This window comes from Mustela lutreola, chromosome 7 (genome assembly GCF_030435805.1).
Source record: "Mustela lutreola isolate mMusLut2 chromosome 7, mMusLut2.pri, whole genome shotgun sequence".
NCBI classification, from domain to species: Eukaryota; Metazoa; Chordata; class Mammalia; order Carnivora; family Mustelidae; genus Mustela; species Mustela lutreola.
Window position 1 is genome coordinate 17,355,858 of NC_081296.1, and position 22,421 is coordinate 17,378,278.

Genomic DNA, 22,421 nt, shown 5'->3' on the forward strand with positions numbered 1-22,421 from the left:
AGTCATTGCCAAATCCAAGGATCCCTACATTTTTTCTTATGTCATCTTTAAGAAGTTTTGCATTTTACGTTTAGGTTTTGTGAAAGGTGTGAAAAGTTTGTTTTTATTCTTTTCATTTGTTTGTTTTTTCTTATCAATGTCCCATTGTTCGGTTCCATTTGTTGAAGACTGTCCTTGCCATTGAGTTGCCTTTGCCTGTGTGTGTGGATGTTTTTCTGGGCTCTCCACTCTGTTCCAAGCGCCTGTCTCTTTTGCCAGGCACCTTCTGTCTTAATCACTATAGCTTTAATAGTAAGTCTTGAGATTGGGTGGTGGCAATCCTTAATTTCCTTTTTTCCCCCCGCTCTTTAATATTTTGTTGACTACTCTGGGACTCTTGGTTTTCCAGTTTTCCATCCAAATTTTAGAGTCAACATGTTGGTATCCACAGAATAACTTCCTGGCATTTTGATTGGGATTGCATTGAGTCTGTCGATCAGTTTGGGAAGGACTGACCTCTTAACAGTATTGAGTGTTCTTACCCAAGATTATGGACTTTCTTTCCACTTCACATCTTACCTTGCTTGTTATCTTTCATCAGAATTTTATACTTTTTCTCACATAGATCTTGTGCATATTTCGTTAGATTTGCACCTAAGTATTAATTTTTTTTGGTATGCTAATGTAAATGGTCTTGTGTTTTTAACTTCAAATTCCACTTGTACATTGCTGGTATATATGAAAGCAATTGACTTTTTAAATTTTTTAATTAAAATTCAATCTCATTAACATATAGTGTACTTTTAGTTTCATGGTTAGAATTTCGTGATTCATTGGTTGCATACAACACCCAGAGCTCATCCCAACAAGTGCCCTCCTTAAAACCTCTCACCCAGTTACCCCAACTTTCCCCTCTCCAGTAACCCTCAGTTTGTTTCCTGTAGTTGTCTCTTGTGATTTGCCTCCCTGTCTGTTTCTATTTTTCCTTCCCTTCTCCTATATTCATCTGTTGTTTCTTAAGTTCCACATGTGACTGAAACTATATGGTATTTGTCTTCCTCTGGTTCCATCCATGTCCTTGCAAATGGCAAGATTTTGTTCTTTTTGATGGCTGAGTAATGTGTGTGTGTGTGTGTGTGTGTGTGTATACCACATCTTTATCCATCCATTTGTTGATGGACATCTGGGCTCTTTCAATAGTTTGACTATAAACATTGGGGTGCTTTTGCCCCTTCAAATCACTTTGTGTACTTTGTATAAACATCTAATAGGGCAATTGCTAAGTCGTTGGGTTGTTACATTTTTAACTTTTTGAGGAGCCTCCATACTGTTTTCCAGAGTTGCATTCCCACCAACAGTGTAGGAGGATTCCCCTTTCTCCACATCCTCGCCAACATCTGTTGTTTCCTGACTTGTTAATTTTAGCCATTTTGACTGATGTAAGGTGGTGTCTCATTGTGGTTTTGATTTGTATTTCCCTGATGCTGAGTGATGTGGAGCCCATTTGGATGTCTTCTTTGGTCTGTTCATGTCTTCTGTCCATTTCTTGACTGGATTTTTTTGTTTTTTGGATGTTGAGTTTGATAAATTCTTTATAAATTTTGAATACTGGCCCTTTGTCTGATACATCATTGGAAAGGAATTGACTTCTGTATTTTAGCTGTGTATCGTGCAGTCTTGCTGTAATCACTTGACTAGTTTCAGGAGGGTGTGGGTGTGGGTGTGGGGTGTGAAGTCTTTGTATTTTCTGTAGACAGTCATGTCATCTGTGAACAAAGTTTTATTCTTTCCCAGGTTGTATACCTTTTGTTTCCTTTTCTTACCTTATTTCATTAGTTTGGCCTTCCAGTATAGTATTGAATAGTAGTAGTAGGAGGGACATCCTTGGCTTGATTCCCTGTCTTCTATTTTCTCAGTATTAATATCATGTTAGCTGTGGATTTTTGGAGACATTCTTTATCAAGTTGAGGAAGTCCTCCTATTCCTAGTTTCCTGAGGGTTAATAATGAAGAGGTGTGGATTTTGTTAAATGTTTTTTTCCTCCCTTCATTGATATGATCATGTGATTTTTTTTCTGTTGATATGATGGATCACATTGATTTTCTAATGTTGAACATTTTCTAATGTTGCATACCTGGAATAAATCCTACATGATCCTGGTGTATAATTTTTTAATATAGTGTTTGCTTTTATTTGCTAATTTTTGTTGAAGATTTTGTGTCTGTGTTCATGAGAGATACTAGTTTGTAGTTTCTTTTCTTGTAGTATTGGTTTTGGTGTCAGGGTAATAATGTACTCCTAGAATGAGTTAGGAAGTATTTCTTCTAGTTCTAATTTATGGAAGAGATTTTAGAGAATTGTGTAGTATTCCATAAATGTTTGGTTAAATTTACAGTGATTGGGATTGTTAGCAGTAGCCCTCCATTCTTTCATATGATATTAGTAATTTATGTCTTCTACCTTTTTTTCTTTGTTTGCCTGGCTAAGGGTGTATCTCTTTTATTGATGTTTTCAAAGAAACAGACTTGGAGTTTATTGATTTAAAAAAAAATTCCTGGTTTTAATTACATTGATTTCTGCTCAAATTTTTATTTTTTTCTACTTCCTTTAGGGTTTTTTTTTTATGATTTTATTTGACACAGAGAGAGTCCGTGAGAGAGGGAATACAGGCAGGAGGAATGGGAGAGGGAGAAGCAGCCTCCCTGAGCAGGAAGCTCTGATGCAGGGCTCTGTCCCAGGACCCTAGGACCATGTCCTGAGCCAAAGGCAGATGATTAACCAACTGAACCACCCAGGAGCCCCTCCTTACTTTAGATTTGATTTTGTTGTTGTTGCCTAAAATGGAAGTTTAGATTATTGACTTGAATCTTTTTTTTCTATTATTTGCATTCAGTACTGTATTTTCCCTTTAAGCAGCATTCCACACATTGCTACATTGTATTTTGTTGAGACTGGTCTCCTGTCATTTAAAAGTGTGTCATTTAATCTCTATGTATTTTGGACTTCTTCAGCTATCTTCTGTTACTGATTTTTAATTCCATTGCGGTCTGAGAACATACTTGGTATAATTTTTATTTTTAAAAATTTGTTGTGTTTTGTGGCCCAGAATTATTCTGTCTTGATGAGTGTTCCATATGAGCTTAAGAAGAATGTGTGTTGCACTAATACTGGGCAAAATTGTCTGTGTACATCTGTTGTACGGTAATTGATGGTGGTGTTGAGTGTGCCATGTCTGGACTGAATGTCCACATCTCTCAGATCCTTGTTGCCCTGCTGCTGGATCGGCCCATTACTGATGGAGAAGTGTTGAAGTCACCAGCTGTGATAATGGAATTGTTTATTTCTCCCTGAAGTTCTGTTAGGTTGTATCTCACCTGTGTTGATCAGGCACACATACGTTAAGGATAATTGTGTCTTCTTGGTCAGTCGATTTCTTTATCATTATGTAATGCTGCTCTTTATGCCTGATAATTTTCCTTCTCTGAAATCTGCTTTGTCTGAAATTCATGTAGCTACTCCATTGTTCCTGTGATTAGTGTTACTTTGGATTTTTTTAATGTATCCTAGCATTTAACTTGTTGATATTTAAGTCGTTTCATTTTTCATCAAAATATAATTCACAAAGCATAATAGTTGCCATTTTAAAGTGTACTCTTCTCTGGTTTTTAGTATATTTACTATGTATATGGTACACATACGTCACTTCTGTCTAATTCCAGAATGCTTCCATCACCCGAAAAATAAACCTCTTAGTTCCAATTCTCCGCTCCCCTTATTTCCTGGCAATCATGAATCTACTTTCTGTTTTTATGGATTTGCCTTTTCTGGAACATCTCATATCAGTGGAATTGTATAACACGTGACCTTTTGTGTCTGGCTTCCTTTAACCTGAGAGTAGAATGTTTTCAGACTTCACTCGTGTTTAGCATGTAACAGTTTAATCCTTTTTATGGTTGTGTAAGAGGCTCTTCCACATTTTATGTATCCATTCATCAGTTGATGGACGTTGGGTATATACTCTTTTGGCTGTTACGAGCAGCGCTGCTGTGCACATTCATGTACAGGTTGTGGCAGGAACATCTGTTGTCAGTTCTGTCAGTGTCATACCCCTAGACGTAGAACTGCTGGTTAATTGTACGTGTGTAACTGTTTGCTGCCTTAGCCACACTATTTTACATTCTCACCGACAATACAGGAGGGTTCCAGCTTCTCCGCCTTCTTGCCAGCACTTTTCTTCTTCTTTTTTTTTTCTTTTTCTTTTTCTTATTTTACCATAGTTGTCCTAGTGGGTGTGACGTGGCATCTGCATGTGCTTTTGATTCGCATTTCCCCAATGACTAAGGATGTCGAACATCCCGACATGTGCTCTTGACCGTCTGTGTATCACCTTTGGAGAAATGTCTATTCAAAAGTCTTTGGCTTGTTTTTAAATTAGGTTATTTGTCTTTTTGTTGTTGAGTTCTAAGAGTATATTTGCATATTCTGTTTATTCGGTCCTTGTCAGACAAATGATTTGCAGATCTCTCTCCCATTCTGTGGGTTGTCTTTTCACTTTCTCCATAGTGTCCTTTGACACACGAAAGTTTTTATTTTGATCAAGTTCAGCTTATCTAATATTTCTTATTGCTTTGTGTATCATGTCTAAGAAAGCTTTGCCCGATCCAAAGTCCTACAGATTTTCACCTGTTTTCTCTGAATGTTACAGTTTTTACTCTTACATTTAAATCTTTGATCCATTTTGAGTTATATTTTTGTGTATGTGTGACGTTGCTGTTCCAAGTTCATTCTTTTGCATGTAGATATTCACTTGTCCCAGTAGTAGGCACTCGAAAAGACTGTTTTTCCCTCCATTAAATGGTCTTGGCATCCTTGTGAAAAATCAGTTGACCGTAAATGTATGGGTTGTAAATACTTTCTTTTTGAATACTTGGGAAATCTACACTATAAAGTAAAACCATTCCTAAAGTAGTAAAACCATTCTTGGTTAAGTGAAATGGGTCTCTATTATGGCACTGTGAGTTTGGGTTTGCTTTTCACAGCAAACGCTGCCTAACCCAGTATTCACAGATGTTCCGAGTTATTTAGTCATGTGTTATGCAACTTTTGTTTATCTGAGAACAAATTCATAAATGTTGAGTACTAATATTACCTAATAGCATTTGTTCACTGAGGCTAAGTTATATAATTTATTTATTTATTTAAGATTTTATTTGAGAGTGAGAGAGTGCAGGAGCAAGAGGAAGGGACAGAGGGAGAAGCAGGCTCCTTGCTCAGCAGAGCGCCTGATGTGGATCTCAAACCCAAGAGACTGGGATCATGACCTGAGCCAAAGGCAGATGCTTAACCAACTGAGCCACATAGGCACCCCAGTTATACAATTTAGAATGCCATCATGAAGTTCAAGAACTTCAACAATGTGTAACTGAGGCAGGGAAAGTGATCGACCTAAAGGTATACAGTTGGTGAGTAGGATGGCCAGGATTATGAACCGAGACCCCCTCCCGTGATGTACTACATAACTATGATGTAAGGTCTGAGATGGTCTCAGGAGAGAAAGGTCCAGGCTAATTTGGTCACCAGTGTAAGAAGCAGGTGGCTTTCTGTAGATGACTGTGAAATTACGGTTTGGTATGAAGTCCTTGTGTCCGACACTAGCAGGGTCAGTCTTTGGTTGATTAACTAAGAAAGTCAGTTTAAACAAGTACTCTTAGGGAATGGTACATACAGTTTTTAGCATTTTATTTGGAAAAAATATATGTACATTTATTCTCCATTGAAACAGTGCCAGGTCTTTTCTCTGGAAACTGGCCTGCAGATTAGATTTCTGAGTTATCACAGCACTTGGGTCGCTCAATAGGTTAGGCATCTACCTTCGGTTCAGGTCATGACCTCGGGGTCCTGGGATGGAGTCCTGCATTGGGCTCCCTGTTCAGCAGGGAATCTCCTTCTCCCATTGCCCCTTTCCCTGCTCATACTGTCTGTCTGTGTCTCAAATAAATAAAAAGAATCTTTTTTAAAAAAGCTTTCTATGTTGTCTTTTTTTGCATTCAGTTTCAGTTTCTTTAACTGAATTGAGTGAGAATCCTGTGATCACTCCCTCCCTGCCTGGTACGTGGTCATCTCACCCATACCTAACTTAGCAAAAATTTTCTTATTGATTTCTTTGTATCAAATCTTTCCAAAGTAGCTGTGTTAGTTTTCAAAAGCACAGTGATTTTTTTTTTGCAGTCATATTTTGTTGGTTTACATAGTGTTTAATGAAGCTATATAATTATGAAGTAAGTGTAGGTGTCCTTAACTAGTTTGGGAATCATCACATTTGATTCTTGCTGACTAAACAGGTCATGGAGTAGCAGAGTCACAGGGGAAGTAGATGGTAATTTATTGCCTCTAAGCATATAAGCCTACCGGGGTATCACAGTATTGTAAAGGGGAAACACAGGATAGCTAATCCTGTGAGACCAATACTTGGAAATAGGTTATGAAAGATTTGGAACATATGTTCAATGGGACACTCAGCATGCACATAAAATATTAATAGAAATGTATGTGTTTTACATAAAGACATTCAAGTTATATTTTTAGATGGGAATTTTTTTTAATAGAATGGGTTTTTATTTTTTATTTTTTTATTATTTTTTTAAGATTTTATTTATTTATTTGACAGAGAGAGAGGTCACAAGGAGGCAGAGAGACAGGCAGAGAGAGGGGGGAAAGTAGGCTCCTGGCTGAGCAGAGAGCCTGATGTGAGGCTTAATCTCAGGACCCTGAGATATGACCTGAGCCGAAGGCAGAGGCTTAACCCACTGAGCCACCCAGGTGCCCCTAGATGGGAAATAGATTAGAAGAGCATGAATATTTGTGTGTGTGTGTGTGTACACATATGTGTGTGTACACACATACATAGAGAAGGTCTGGGGTTTCTATTCAAGATGGTGGCATAGGAGGATCTTGAACTCATCTCTTCTATGAAATAACACACTGAATCTATAGCTCCATATGGACAAATTTCCTGTGGAAAAAACCCTACAACTAGCTGAGTGACTCCTACACATTAGGTGAGTAAGGAAAAAAACCTATGTTGAAGTAAGAATCAGTCTTGCCATAAACCCCACCCCTGGTACAGCAACCTGGGATTGGGAGGGTACTCACAACCCCAGGCTTCTCCCTGAGGAGCAAAGGGTTTGAGCCCCACTTCTGGCACTCCAACTTTCAAGACGTACATCTAAGAGACAAGACCCCAAAACATCCAGCTTTGAAAGCCATCAGAGCTTGCACCCATGAGACCCACAAGGCTATAGCAAACTGAGAAACAGTTCTTAATGCAGTTGCCGAGTAGACTTACCCACCCTGGAACTCAGCACGGAACTAGCAGACTGAAATGCATTCAGATTTCTGTGAAAGAGGCTCATTTGCTTATCTTAAAGCCCTGAGGGGCAGGCATCTAATTTAACATGGATCTAGGAGCCTAGTAAGGTATTCTCCAAAGATGGAGCTGATGGGTACCATCTTTGCGCTGTCACTCTGCCTCGCTTCTGCTTTCTGGTATCTCTTGGAAAGGAGCTTGAATGCACGTATGATGCCCCAAGGTTTGCTGTTGCTACCCAGGGTATACCTCTAGATCACCTGGCTCTAGCGGCCAGCAAGACTCAAACTCACAGTAGTGAGTATCGCAGCATTTACAACAACCAAGACTTGGAAATAACTAAAGTGTCACCAACGGGGTGAATGCATAAGGAAAATGTGTGTGTATATGATGGAATATTACTCAACCATAAAAAGAAGGAAGTCTTGCCGTTTGCAACAACATGGATGGACCTTGAGGATATTGTGCTGAGTGAAATAAGTCAGACAGAGAAAGAGAAATACTATATTATCTCCCTCACGTGTGGAATCTAAAAAACAAAACAAAATGAAGTCATAGAGAACAGATTGGTAGTTGCCAGAGGCGAGGTTGTGGAGGAAATAGATGAAGGGGTCCAGTGGTATAAACTTCCAGTTAATAAGATAAGCCCTGGGGATGTAATGTACATCATAGTGACTGTAGTAAATAATACTGTGTATTATTGTATATTTATTTTATTATTTTTTATTAGAAATATGTATTTTAGCCCCAGGGTTACAGGTCTGTGGATTGTCAGGCTTACATACTTCCCAGCACTCAGCATAGTACATACCTTCCCCAATGTCCACAACCCCACCACCCTCTCCCTACACCCCTCCCCCCAGCAACCCTCAGTTTGTTTTGTGAGATTAAGAGTCTCTTATGGTTTGTCTCCTTCCCAATCTAATCTTTTTTTTTTAAAGATTTTATTTATTTATTGGACAGACAGAGATCACAAGTAGGCAGAGAGGCAGGCAGAGAGAGAGGAGGAAGCAGGCTCCCCGCTGAGCAGAGAGGCCGATGTGGGGCTCGATCCCAGGACCCTGGGATCATGACCTGAGCCAAAGGCAGAGGCTTTAACCCACTGAGCCACCCAGGTGCCCCCCTCCGAATCCTATCTTGTTTCATTTTTTTTCCTTCCCTACCCCCACACCCCCCACTTTGCCTCTCAAATTCCTCATATCAGGGAGATTGTATGATAATTGTCTTTCTCTGATTATTTCACTCAGCATACTCTCTAGTTCCATCCACATCATTGTACATGGCAAGATTTCATTTCTTTTGATAGCTGCATAGTATATTTTATATATATATATATATATATATATATATATATTAAGATTTTATTTATTTATTTGACAGAGATCACAAGTAGGAAGAGAGGCAGGCAGAGAGAGAGGAGGAAACAGGCTCCCTGCTGAGGAGAGAGCCTGATGTGGGGCTCGATCCCAGGACCCTGGAATCATGACCTGAGCCGAAGGCAGAGGCCTTAACTCACTGAGCTACCCAGGTGCCCTATATCATTATATATTTAAAGTTGGTAAAGCTTAAGAGTTCTTAGCACAAGAAAAAAATGTATATGTTTGGTGATGGATGTTAACTAGTTTTAGGGTGGTCATTTCACAACAGATAAAAATATGGAATTTTTATGTTGTACCCCTGAAACTAACATGTGTCCATTATATGTCAGTTTCTTTAAAAAGTAATTGATATATTATTTTTTTAAAAATTATTGGGGAGGAGTCAAGATGGCGGAGAAGTAGCAAGCTGAGACTGCTTCAGCTAGCCGGAGATCAGCTAGATAGCTTATCTAAAGATTGCAAACACCTGAAAATCCATCGGCAGATCGAAGAGAAGAAGAACAGCAATTCTGGAAACAGAAAAACAACCACTTTCTGAAAGGTAGGACCGGCGGAGAAGTGAATCCAAAGCGACGGGAAGATAGACCCCGGGGGGAGGGGCCGGCTCCCGGCAAGCGGCGGAGCAACCGCGCACAAAATCGGGACTTTTAAAAGTCTGTTCCGCGGAGGGACATCGCTCCAGAGGCTAAACCGGAGCGAAGCCCACGCGGGGTCAGCGTGGCCTCAGGTCCCGCAGGGTCACAGAAGGATCGGGGGTGTCTGAGTGTCGCAGAGCCTGCGGGTATTGGAACGGGAAAGCCGGCTACAGAGACAGAGCCGACAGTAAGCTCGCAGCTCCGTGTTACCTTGAACCGGTCGCAGGCTCGGTGAGCTCGGAGCGCGGCTGGAGGTCAGGCAGACGGGAGTAACTGGGCGCTGTTCTCTGAGGGCGCACTGAGGAGTGGGGCCCTGGGCTCTCGGCTCCTCCGGGCCGGAGACCAGGAGGCCGCCATTTGTATTCCCGTCCTCTGGAACTCTAAGGAAAGCGCTCAGGGAACAAAAGCTCCTGAAAGCAAACCCGAGCGGATTACTCACCCCGGCCCCGGGTAAGGGCGGTGTAATTCCGCCTGGGGCAAAGACACTTGAAAATCACTACAACAGGCCCCTCCCCCAGAAGATCAACAAGAAATCCAGCCTAGACCAAGCTCACCTACCAAGGAGTGCGGTTTCAATACCAAGGAGAGCAGCAGAATTCCAGAGGAGGAGAAAGCCAAGCACGGAACTCATGGCTTTTTTCCTGTGATTTTTTTTAGTCTTGCAGTTAATTTAATTTTTTCTTTTTCATTTTTTTTTTTTTTTTCTCGCCTTCGGGTAAAATTTTTTTTTTTTTTTTTAACTGTTACCTTTTTCTTTTTTAACGATTTTTTACTAGTTTATCTAATATATATATATTTTTTTACATTTTTCTTAGGTGTTTTCTTTTTTTAAAAAAAAATTCTTTTCTTTTTTTTTTTTTTTTTTTTTTTTTTTTTTTTTTTTTTTTTCTTTTTTCTTTCTTCCTTTTTGAACCTCTTTTTATCCCCTTTCTCCCCACTCACGATTTTGGATCTCTTCTAATTTGGCTAAAGCATATTTTCCTGGGGTTGTTGCCACCCTTTTAGTATTTTACTTGCCCCTTCATTTACTCTTATCTGGACAAAATGACAAGACGTAAAAATTCACCACAAAAAAAAGAACAAGAGGCAGTACCGAAGGCTAGGGACCTAATCAATACAGACATCGGTAATATGTCAGATCTAGAGTTCAGAATGACAATTCTCAAGGTTCTAGCCGGGCTCGAAAAAGGCATGGAAGATATTAGAGAAACCCTCTCGAGAGATATAAAAGCCCTTTCTGGAGAAATAAAAGAACTAAAATCTAACCAAGTTGAAATCAAAAAAGCTATTAATGAGGTGCAATCAAAAATGGAGGCTCTCACTGCTAGGATAAATGAGGCAGAAGAAAGAATTAGTGATATAGAAGACCAAATGACAGAGAATAAAGAAGCTGATCAAAAGAGGGACAAACAGCTACTGGACCACGAGGGGAGAATTCGAGAAATAAGTGACACCATAAGACGAAACAACATTAGAATAATTGGGATTCCAGAAGAAGAAGAAAGTGAGAGGGGAGCAGAAGGTATACTGGAGAGAATTATTGGGGAGAATTTCCCCAATATGGCAAAGGGAACAAGCATCAAAATTCAGGAGGTTCAGAGAATGCCCCTCAAAATCAATAAGAATAGGCCCACACCCCGTCACATAATAGTAAAATTTACAAGTCTCAATGACAAAGAGAAAATCCTGAAAGCAGCCCGGGAAAAGAAGTCTGTAACATACAATGGTAAAAATATTAGATTGGCAGCTGACTTATCCACAGAGACCTGGCAGGCCAGAAAGAGCTGGCATGATATTTTCAGAGCACTAAACGAGAAAAACATGCAGCCAAGAATACTATATCCAGCTAGGCTATCATTGAAAATAGAAGGAGAGATTAAAAGCTTCCAGGACAAACAACAACTGAAAGAATTTGCAAATACCAAACCAGCTCTACAGGAAATATTGAAAGGGGTCCTCTAAGCAAAGAGAGAGCCTACAAGTGGTAGATCAGAAAGGAACAGAGACCATATACAGTAACAGTCACCTTACAGGCAATACAATGGCACTAAATTCATATCTCTCAATAGTTACCCTGAATGTGAATGGGCTAAATGCCCCTGTCAAAAGACACAGGGTATCAGAATGGATAAAAAAACAAAACCCATCTATATGTTGCCTCCAAGAAACACATTTTAAGCCCGAAGACACCTCCAGATTTAAAGTGAGGGGGTGGAAAAGAATTTACCATGCTAATGGACATCAGAAGAAAGCAGGAGTGGCAATCCTTATATCAGATCAATTAGATTTTAAGCCAAAGACTGTAATAAGAGATGAGGAAGGACACTATATCATACTCAAAGGGTCTGTCCAACAAGAAGATTTAACAATTTTAAATATCTATGCCCCCAACGTGGGAGCAGCCAACTATATAAACCAATTAATAACAAAATCAAAGAAACACATAAACAACAATACAATAATAGTAGGGGACTTTAATATTCCCCTCACTGAAATGGACAGGTCATCCAAGCAAAAGATCAGCAAGGAAATAAAGGCCTTAAATGACACACTGGACCAGATGGACATCACAGATATATTCAGAATATTTCATCCCAAAGCAACAGAATACACATTCTTCTCTAGTGCACATGGTACATTCTCCAGAATAGATCACATCCTCGGTCCTAAATCAGGACTCAACCGGTATCAAAAGATTGGGATCATTCCCTGCATATTTTCAGACCACAATGCTCTAAAGCTAGAACTCAACCACAAAAGGAAGTTTGGAAAGAACCCAAATACATGGAGACTAAAGAGTATCCTTCTAAAGAATGAATGGGTCAACCGGGAAATTAAAGAAGAATTGAAAAAAATCATGGAAACAAATGATAATGAAAATACAACGGTTCAAAATCTGTGGGACACAACAAAGGCAGTCCTGAGAGGAAAATATATAGCGGTACAAGCCTTTCTCAAGAAACAAGAAAGGTCTCAGGTACACAACCTAACCCTACACCTAAAGGAGCTGGAGAAGGAACAAGAAAGAAACCCTAAGCCCAGCAGGAGAAGAGAAATCATAAAGATCAGAGCAGAAATCAATGAAATAGAAACCAAAAAAACAATAGAACAAATCAACGAAACTAGGAGCTGGTTCTTTGAAAGAATTAATAAAATTGATAAACCCCTGGCCCGACTTATCAAAAAGAAAAGAGAAAGGACCCAAATAAATAAAATCATGAATGAAAGAGGAGAGATCACAACTAACACCAAGGAAATACAAACTATTATAAGAACATACTATGAGCAACTCTACGGCAATAAATTTGACAATCTGGAAGAAATGGATGCATTCCTAGAAACATATAAACTACCACAACTGAACCATGAAGAAATAGAAAGCCTGAACAGACCCATAACCAGTAAGGAGATTGAAACAGTCATTAAAAATCTCCAAACAAACAAAAGCCCAGGGCCAGACGGCTTCCCGGGGGAATTCTACCAAACATTTAAAGAAGAACTAATTCCTATTCTCCTGAAACTGTTCCAAAAAATAGAAATGGAAGGAAAACTTCCAAACTCATTTTATGAGGCCAGCATCACCTTGATCCCAAAACCAGACAAGGATCCCACCAAAAAAGAGAGCTATAGACCGATATCCTTGATGAACACAGATGCGAAAATACTCAACAAAATACTAGCCAATCGGATTCAACAGTACATTAAAAAGATTATTCACCACGACCAAGTGGGATTTATTCCAGGGCTGCAAGGTTGGTTCAACATCCGCAAATCAGTCAATGTGATACAACACATCAATAAAAGTAAGAACAAGAACCATATGATACTCTCAATAGATGCTGAAAAAGCATTTGACAAAGTACAACATCCCTTCCTGATCAAAACTCTTCAAAGTGTAGGGATAGAGGGCACATACCTCAATATCATCAAAGCCATCTATGAAAAACCCACCGCAAATATCATTCTCAATGGAGAAAAACTGAAAGCTTTTCCGCTAAGGTCAGGAACACGGCAGGGATGTCCATTATCACCACTGCTATTCAACATCGTACTAGAGGTCCTAGCCTCAGCAATCAGACAACAAAAGGAAATTAAAGGCATCCAAATCGGCAAAGAAGAAGTCAAATTATCACTCTTCGCAGATGATATGATACTATATGTGGAAAACCCAAAAGACTCCACTCCAAAACTGCTAGAACTTATACAGGAATTCAGTAAAGTGTCAGGATATAAAATCAATGCACAGAAATCAGTTGCATTTCTCTACACCAACAGCAAGACAGAAGAAAGAGATATTAAGGAGTCAATCCCATTTACAATTGCATCCAAAACCATAAGATACCTAGGAATAAACCTAACCAAAGAGACACAGAATCTATACTCAGAAAACTATAAAGTACTCATGAAAGAAATTGAGGAAGACACAAAGAAATGGAAAAATGTTCCATGCTCCTGGATTGGAAGAATAAATATTGTGAAAATGTCTATGCTACCTAAAGCAATCTACACATTTAATGCAATTCCTATCAAAGTACCATCCATCTTTTTCAAAGAAATGGAACAAATAATTCTAAAATTTATATGGAACCAGAAAAGACCTCGAATAGCCAAAGGGATATTGAAAAAGAAAGCCAACGTTGGTGGCATCACAATTCCGGACTTCAAGCTCTATTACAAAGCTGTCATCATCAAGACAGCATGGTACTGGCACAAAAACAGACACATAGATCAATGGAACAGAATAGAGAGCCCAGAAATAGACCCTCAACTCTATGGTCAACTAATCTTCGACAAAGCAGGAAAGAATGTCCAATGGAAAAAAGACAGCCTTTTCAATAAATGGTGCTGGGAAAATTGGACAGCCACATGCAGAAAAATGAAATTGGACCATTTCCTTACACCACACTCAAAAATAGACTCAAAATGGATGAAGGACCTCAATGTACGAAAGGAATCCATCAAAATCCTTGAGGAGAACACGGGCAGCAACCTCTTCGACCTCTGCCGCAGCAACATCTTCCTAGGAACAACGCAAAAGGCAAGGGAAGCAAGGGAAAAAATGAACTACTGGGATTTCATCAAGATCAAAAGCTTTTGCACAGCAAAGGAAACAGTTAACAAAATCAAAAGACAACTGACAGAATGGGAGAAGATATTTGCAAACGACATATCAGATAAAGGACTAGTGTCCAGAATCTATAAAGAACTTAGCAAACTCAACACCCAAAGAACAAATAATCCAATCAAGAAATGGGCAGAAGACATGAACAGACATTTCTGCAAAGAAGACATCCAGATGGCCAACAGACACATGAAAAAGTGCTCCATATCACTTGGCATCAGGGAAATACAAATCAAAACCACAATGAGATATCACCTCACACCAGTCAGAATGGCTAAAATCAACAAGTCAGGAAATGACAGATGCTGGCGAGGATGCGGAGAAAGGGGAACCCTCCTACACTGTTGGTGGGAATGCAAGCTGGTGCAGCCACTCTGGAAAACAGCATGGAGGTTCCTCAAAATGTTGAAAATAGAACTGCCCTATGACCCAGCAATTGCACTATTGGGTATTTACCCTAAAGATACAAATGTAGTGATCCAAAGGGACACATGCACCCGAATGTTTATAGCAGCAATGTCCACAATAGCCAAACTATGGAAAGAACCTAGATGTCCATCAACAGATGAATGGATCAAGAAGATGTGGTATATATACACAATGGAATACTATGCAGCCATCAAAAGAAATGAAATCTTGCCATTTGCAACAACATGGATGGAACTAGAGCGTATCATGCTTAGCGAAATAAGTCAAGCAGAGAAAGACAACTATCATATGATCTCCCTGATATGAGGAAGTGGTGATGCAACATGGAGGCTTAAGTGGGTAGAAGAATAAATGAAACAAGATGGGATTGGGAGGGAGACAAACCATAAGTGACTCTTAATCTCACAAAACAAACTGAGGGTTGCCGGGGGGAGGGGGTTGGGGAGAAGGGGGTGGGATTATGGACATTGGGGAGGGTATGTGATTTGGTGAGTGCTGTGAAGTGTGTAAACCTGGTGATTCACAGACCTGGGGATAAAAATATATGTATATAAAAAATATATGTTTATAAAAAATAAAAAAAAAATAAAAAAAAAAAAAAAAAAAAAGATACCACAAAAAAAAAAAAAAATTATTTATTTATTTGACAGACAGAGATCTTAAGTAGGCAGAGAGGCAGGCAGAGAGAGAGACAGGGAAGCAGGCTCCCTGCTGAGCAGAAAGCCCAATGCGGGGCTTGAACCCATAACCCTGGGATCATGACCTGAGCTAAAGACAGAGGCCTTAACCCACTGAACCAGCCAGGCACCCCAAAAGTAATTTATATTTTAAAGAGACAGACTAGGGCACCTGGGTGTCTCAGTCAGTTAAGCGTCTGCCTTCGGTTGAGGTCTTGATTTCAGGGTCTTGGAATGAACCCTGGGATCAGGCTCCCAGCTCAGCAGAGAGCTGGCTTCTCCCTCTGCCCCTCCTCCCACTTGTTCTCTCCGTCTCTCTCTCTCAAATAAATAAAATCTTAAAAAAAAAAAAAAAAAAGTAAAGAGAAAGACCAAAGCAAAGTCTGGAAGGATGTGAATCGCTGTGTTAAATAGTGAAGAAAAATAAACATTAACAGTGCTTAACTGCAGAGCATTAGAGAGTGGGTGATTTTTTTTTTCTCTCTTACATAAGTATTTCTTGCTTGGTTGAAAGTTTGACAGTGAACATTTGTTACTTTTAAAATTAAGAAGAAAAAGCTGTTTCTATTTTGAGAAGAGCCTCTTTGAAATGTATAATTAAAAGAAATAAAATGCCTGTAGAGTTAGGCAACAGGAGAGAATGGTCTTGGTGAGGGGCCCTCTTTCCCATAATCTTAGGAAGTGAGCAGACCCCCTGATGTCCCTGTGTGTGTTCCCTTGCAGTAATACGGCCTCTTATTCTTTCTCTGATCTTATTTTTCTATGTAAAATGTGGTATCAGTGCAATCATTTTTTCTTTCTGGTTTGATTTTCAGGAAGATTTCGACGTCGATCACTTTGTGTCTGACTGTAGGAAGCGTGTCCAGCTGGAGGAACTAAGAGGAGATCTGGAACTCTACTATAAACTTCTTAAAATAGCCATGGTCGAGCTCATCAACAAGGATTATGCAGATTTTGTCCACCTTTCCACAAACTTGGTAAACCTGAAATTCACAAGTCCTACACACACACACACACACTTTCTCTCTCCTTCATATTTATTAAAAGGGCAGAGTTTTTAGAAACCTTTTAGTTGATTACCCCAACAACCCCACCAGAAACTTGAAGAAATTACCAATTTCATTAATAAAAGAACTAAACTTTTTGGAATACATCTTTTGTTTGTTTTAGTTTTTATTCATTTAAGGGTGCTCTAGTTTGATTATGTTTCAAATTCATTAGTCAACAGTGAAAAGTAAAGGATAATAATACCCAAGGGGTTGTTTTATTAGTTGCGAAGTGATTACCCTGAAGTGTTCCTTGATTTAGACTAATTTGTAGGAGCAAATGTCCACCACTCTTACAATGTTTAATTTACTCCCAGGTATATCTTTTAGCCAGAGCTAGGTTGAGGGAACATTGGCCAATATTGATATTTAAAAAGTTTGGTTTTATAAAAATATAAGAATGATTTGCAGTGAGCTTATCAATTGTTTGTAAAAGCCGTTTAGAAATGTTGAATTTTGTTACTTGGCAGAAAAGTCTCCTTGTTGATGCTTCATTTTGTTTTAAATCTGTTTGTCCAGAGAAGCACAGAAAGTTGCAGCTCCATGGGAATTTCAAGAAGCATTAAAATTAATAATGCACATTTGCTTTTGGGAAATATACCACTAAGATAAATATCCCATTAGGATTTAAAACCTAGAAAATTTTACTTCTGTTTAATTTCTATTTTTCTCAAGGCTCATAATAATGTTTAAGAGAGACGTAGCCCGTCAGACTTTCACATCAGCTGGCTGAGTATCATCAATTACAGACAGAGAACTGTTCACCTTCTGTGAAAATTTTTCACATTCATTTAAAATGTCATCTAAAGGCAAATTGTTCTAAAGGAAACTTTCGTTTCTCATGACTTCCCTTATTTTTATAGTTTCATGTATTTCAACAGATTTTTTTCATATTCTATGAACTACATTAATGGCCAAATAACACTTCTGTTGTTTATCTAGTTATGTAGCAAAATACGGTTGTGCCAAAAAAATAACTTAACTCTGGTACTGCTTTGATCGTTAAATAGATACATCACTATTACTCCTTATCGTGATGTGTTTGTGCCAACCTGGTTTTGCCTTTAGGTTGGCATGGACAAAGCCCTCAATCAACTTTCTGTGCCTTTGGGACAGTTACGAGAAGTTCTGGTAAGTCCCCAATTAATGAAAACAGTCTGCTGTGATGCCTGTTGTCCTCGTCGGCTTTTCTCTAAGAATTCTTTCATCTGTTAGTTGGGTGGTACTGGTGGATTTATTGTAACGGTTCATGATTATAATATTCACCTTCAGAAGAGTTGTAAATGATTTTGTTTTTGCATATGCTAAAAACCTCAAAAAACATGTTCGATTTGAAGAAGACATATTCTCAGAGTAGACAACCTTAAGATGTCAGGGGAGAGGAAGCATATTTCCAAATTCAACTTATTAATGCCACTTTGGTCATATGTAAGTGGTTTCTAACTTACGAATGACTTGTATTTTAACATTTTGTAATCTTGTAAATACCCCCCCCACACACACACACGTAATCTACGTGTGATTAGGTTCCTGGGCTGATCTACAAAAACTGTGTAATCCTTAATGGAACTGAAGGATAATATAAATAAAATGTAATACTTAATAAGTGTTACATTTGCATGTTCTCTCAGAAAAATCTCTGTTGTGGGAATGGGACTCCCCACCTCTAAGCCATTGGGAATAGGAACTCCACCTGGGTGAACAGTGGAGGGGGAATTGTGGCATCACTTCTAACAGAAAACTGTGCTGCCCTGTCTCCCCCCCCCGCCCCCCCCATCTGTGTCTGGTGCCCTGACTTCTGGCCTCTGTCCGTTCTGATGCCCTGTCGTAAACTTGTCATAAACGACACCATCCTTCCTTGTGTGTCTCCTCTAGCTTTAGTGGCCTCGTGCATCCCTCCCCTTAAACAGTGCCTGCATCCTAGAGAGAATATAAGGAGAACATAATTTAAGGGAAGACACAGTACATGGTTAGAACCAAGAAAAATGCAGAGTCACGGAAATATCAGTGCTGAGAAGCCTAGGGGAGGGGCAGGCAGGAAAGAGTTCGTGAAATAGGTAAAAATCTTGAGTTGTGCCTTGAGGTAGCCAATACTTTCCATGGTTTATGTCTCATTTGAATTTTACAAAATCTTGTTAAAGGTACTTTTTCTTGGAATGGAAGGGATTTTCGTGGTCCACTGTTGGATTCCACACCAGCCGCTGTGGGGCTCTCCCACTGCCTCCTTGGTGTGCCTCTTCCTCCCGGGGCCTCATAGTGGTGTTGTTTCCCAAGCCTAGCCTTCCTTTGGCCTCCCACTCTTCTCTCAAACCCCCTCCCTAGAGGCAGATTTGCTCTACTCACACAGGCTCCCGTCCCGCCTCACCCCCTGCCATCACCGTATCCCCTCCCTTTTCCATGGCCTGTCTTTATGGCCACTTTGGTCCTGCTCAGCCACAGGCCTGACCTGCCTTTCTGGTCCCAACTCTGAAGCTGTTCTGTGAGATTCTCAGACCACTGAGGGATCCGACTATATCTGTCTTCATTGTATCCCTGTGGGCTGCCACAATACTGACGTCCAGGAGGGGTTTCATAATGTTGATGGAGTGAATTAATTCACCTTCCTGTGGAATTTTTGTGATATGCCTACTTCATTCTAGTTGTTTCTGTTAACCTTTGTTTTGGCCCTACTTCCTAATTATCTCTTTATTCATTAGCTTCTGGGCATGTTTCTCCACCTCTGCGCTCTGCCTTTTTCTGGTCTTCTGTTCTTCATTCTTGATTCCTGGTATTTCCATACCCACATTTCATCATCATGCATCAGTGCTTTGACATTCTCTCGTTCTCCAAAATAGGCAGAATCTAAAGACCTCATCTCAGTGAAGTTGGCCCTCCATTCCTATTTCTGCTTCTCTCCAGAAGGAAGCCTGAAGTGCACATGGCTGTGTGCCTGTCTGACCCTGCCCCTGAGTGTGTCTGCACTAACATCTTCTCCCCATCCCCTACCTACCTCGGCAGCTGTGTACACATGGCTTTCAGAGTCTGATTCGAGCCCCGTCGCATTTCCAGACTCTCCTGTACTTTGCTTCATATTATCTGTTCTCCATTCTAAGCCCCCTCATCCCCCTAACTTTCACTGTATATGTGTCATTCTTCTTCTGGCCATGCGACCCTGCCTTCGTGTCATTATGCCCCCAGATCATGAGTCCCCTCAACAGTAACTGTGTCTGGTATATCATTTTTTTTTTTGGACAATATCTGCATAGTACTGGTGCACAGGTATTAAGTTCTGTGGAATTGAATGAGATGTAGGAACTTGATAATGTGACAAAACAATGTCTGTAATATGTTTTTTTTATTATTCTTTTAAAGAGTCTCAGGTCATCTGTCAGTGAAGGAATTCGGGCAGTAGATGAACGAATGTGTAAACAAGAGGACATAAGGAAGAAAAAGGTACCCTCCAGTAGATTTCTTATGCTGCCTGCCATTTGAAGCCCTCTCCTCTTGTCTCTACGAGCTTGTCAGCACTATTCAGGTTTTTTTCAAAGCTCTCACGCATGTGCATTTTATGCATTATGTCACGTTATCTACCTGAAATAATAAGACAGAATTTTAGAGGTACCCACACGATCTCAAGATCACCCACTTTTTCCGGAACAAGAAACAGTGATAACTGTTGTCGGTGCAGCACTTGACAGTTAACGACTGTATAAATTGTCAGCGGCCCTGTAAAGAAAATAGGCCTATATTAGAGACTAGGGGAGAAGTGGGCTTTCCAAAGCAAACTCAGGATTCTGCCGTAGGTTTGTTGTTATTTTCTGATCCTGTGTTCTTTATGTTCTGGTGTTCACTTTAATTTTTTCGATTCCCAGTAGTTAGCATGCGGTGTTGGCTTAGTTTCAGGTGTGTGAGACAGGCAACGGCTCTGTACATCTGAGGGCTCACCCCGGGAGTATGCCCCTTAGTGCTATCTCCAGTTTCAAGTGTCCCCGATGTCATTCATGATCATAATGATGTAGGGGCACAGCGGGCATTGGGAGTCTGGGCTTCTGACTCTCGCCTGCTGTTCTGTACAATGTTTTCTATGTGTATTATTAGCATATTTGTTAAAATCTCAGTGGGGAGAGAGCCTGTTTGAGGGATCTTCTATTTAATTCGCCTCTGGATCTCCTCACAGCTTTTATCCAAAGAATGCTTGTCATGTGCTTCCAGACAAAACAGTAAGCTTTATGAGAGCAGGGTGTATTTCTTGCTTTATTTTCTCGTATTCCCCTCCTCCCCCACCCCCCGTCAGAATGAATGTCGAGCTCCCAGGGGTGTTCAGTAACTATTTTATTGAATGGATGACTTTGTATTTTTTTGTTCTTTAAGGATGAGAGTTTTCATAATGTTCCTCAACCTCTTTGATAATATTTGTAGTGTAAAAGGTCTTTAATGATTTGGTGCTTGGCCATATAGGTATATGCACATGTAAACTGAGACGGTCAGTACGATCGGAAGCCAAGGTTAAAACATGAATAAAGGGCCATAAGAAAACAAATGGAGGGGCGCCTGGTGGCTCAGTTGGTTAAACGTCCGACTCTTGATTTTGGCTCAGGTCATGAGATTGAGCCCCACATTGAGCTCTGTGCTCAGCAGGATGTCTGCTCGAGATTCTCTCCCTCTGCCCCTCCCCTGCACACACACATGCAGTCTCTCTCTCTCTCTCTCTCAAATAAACAAATCTTTTTAAAAAAATAGGAAAGAAATACCCATAGAAAGATTCAGGATGGGGAAAAGAAGAAATAGGAGTATAGAATATGAGAAAGCAAAGTCTAGGTTTTTTTTTTTTTTCTTTATAAACTTGCAATAGAATATGGAAGTATGCTTATTCTAGAATTAAGATTTGAATTCTTGAGAATTCTGTGTTTCATAGAAATATTCAAAATATAGCATGCCCTATATATTTGAAGTTAACTTTTGGTCTTAGATTTTCCTGCATTTAGCATGGGAAATAACGATGATTAAGAGTAAAGATGGTGACGTTTTTTGTTTGCTTAATTTTTATTTTTATAGATGTGTGTGTTGAGGCTTATACAAGTTATTTGATCAGTTGAAAAGATTGAAAAAATCTTAAATTCACAAAGTTCTAAAGAAACCTCTGCACTAGAAGCAAGCAGGTAAGCATTTTTTTTTTTTAACTAAGTAGCACATAAATTATTACTTCACATCCAGTCTAATTAGGCGGGGACGGCTTAGTTAGAATTCATTTCTGAACAAGAAGAAAATCCAGGTTTGTGGCTAGAATGTAGCTCCAGGAGAGTGGAGAGCATGAAATGGTGAAATCTATAACACGTTCCTATAAACCCTTTGGTTATAGACCACAGTTCCAACACGTCATCATGCTTGCAGTGGAAAAGGATATTTGGAATCACCTTCCCTGAGGAGTAGCAAAGTCCTGTTGATCTTTAAGGCATACCTACCATTCATCTTGGTTTTTCTCCATCTCATTTTTTTTCCTAGACATGCCCAGAGTATTACCATTGATGTATTTTGCACCAGCATTATATTATTATGAAACAGTATAGGACACATCCAGTTGAAATTTACAAACAGGAAAGAAAAAGCTTATGAAATAGGAAAAAGATGATGGCTCTCTTTGTTATACTGTGATTGTCTTGTTCCCTTCCTGGTGTGAATTTTCAATCAGCCAGGGTAGATGAGTGACTCAGAAAATGAGTAGTTAGGTCCTGTCAGCACCATGAGACGCACAGTGGTGCAGTGGGAGTAGCCCGGGCTGGTCCTGCACATACCAGCTGGGCTGCCTGCG

The 22,421-nt window shown here is 39.8% G+C and overlaps 1 protein-coding gene across 3 annotated transcripts in view; it reads left to right on the forward strand.

Moving 5' to 3' along the window:
* The window catches only part of LOC131835656 (conserved oligomeric Golgi complex subunit 2-like), a 36,199-nt gene that overhangs the window by 9,417 nt on the left and 4,361 nt on the right, over positions 1-22,421 (forward strand). For 2 of the 3 annotated variants that reach the window (XM_059180087.1, XM_059180088.1), the window contains exons 2-5: positions 16,403-16,564; positions 17,702-17,764; positions 19,985-20,065; positions 21,668-21,771. In XM_059180087.1, the coding sequence (XP_059036070.1) occupies positions 16,403-16,564; positions 17,702-17,764; positions 19,985-20,065; positions 21,668-21,700 (339 nt within the window). In that variant the 3' untranslated portion in view covers positions 21,701-21,771. Of the gene's footprint in view, positions 1-8,725; positions 8,874-16,402; positions 16,565-17,701; positions 17,765-19,984; positions 20,066-21,667; positions 21,772-22,421 lie in introns of all 3 variants that reach the window. The other variant, XR_009355299.1, reaches the window with a different exon arrangement.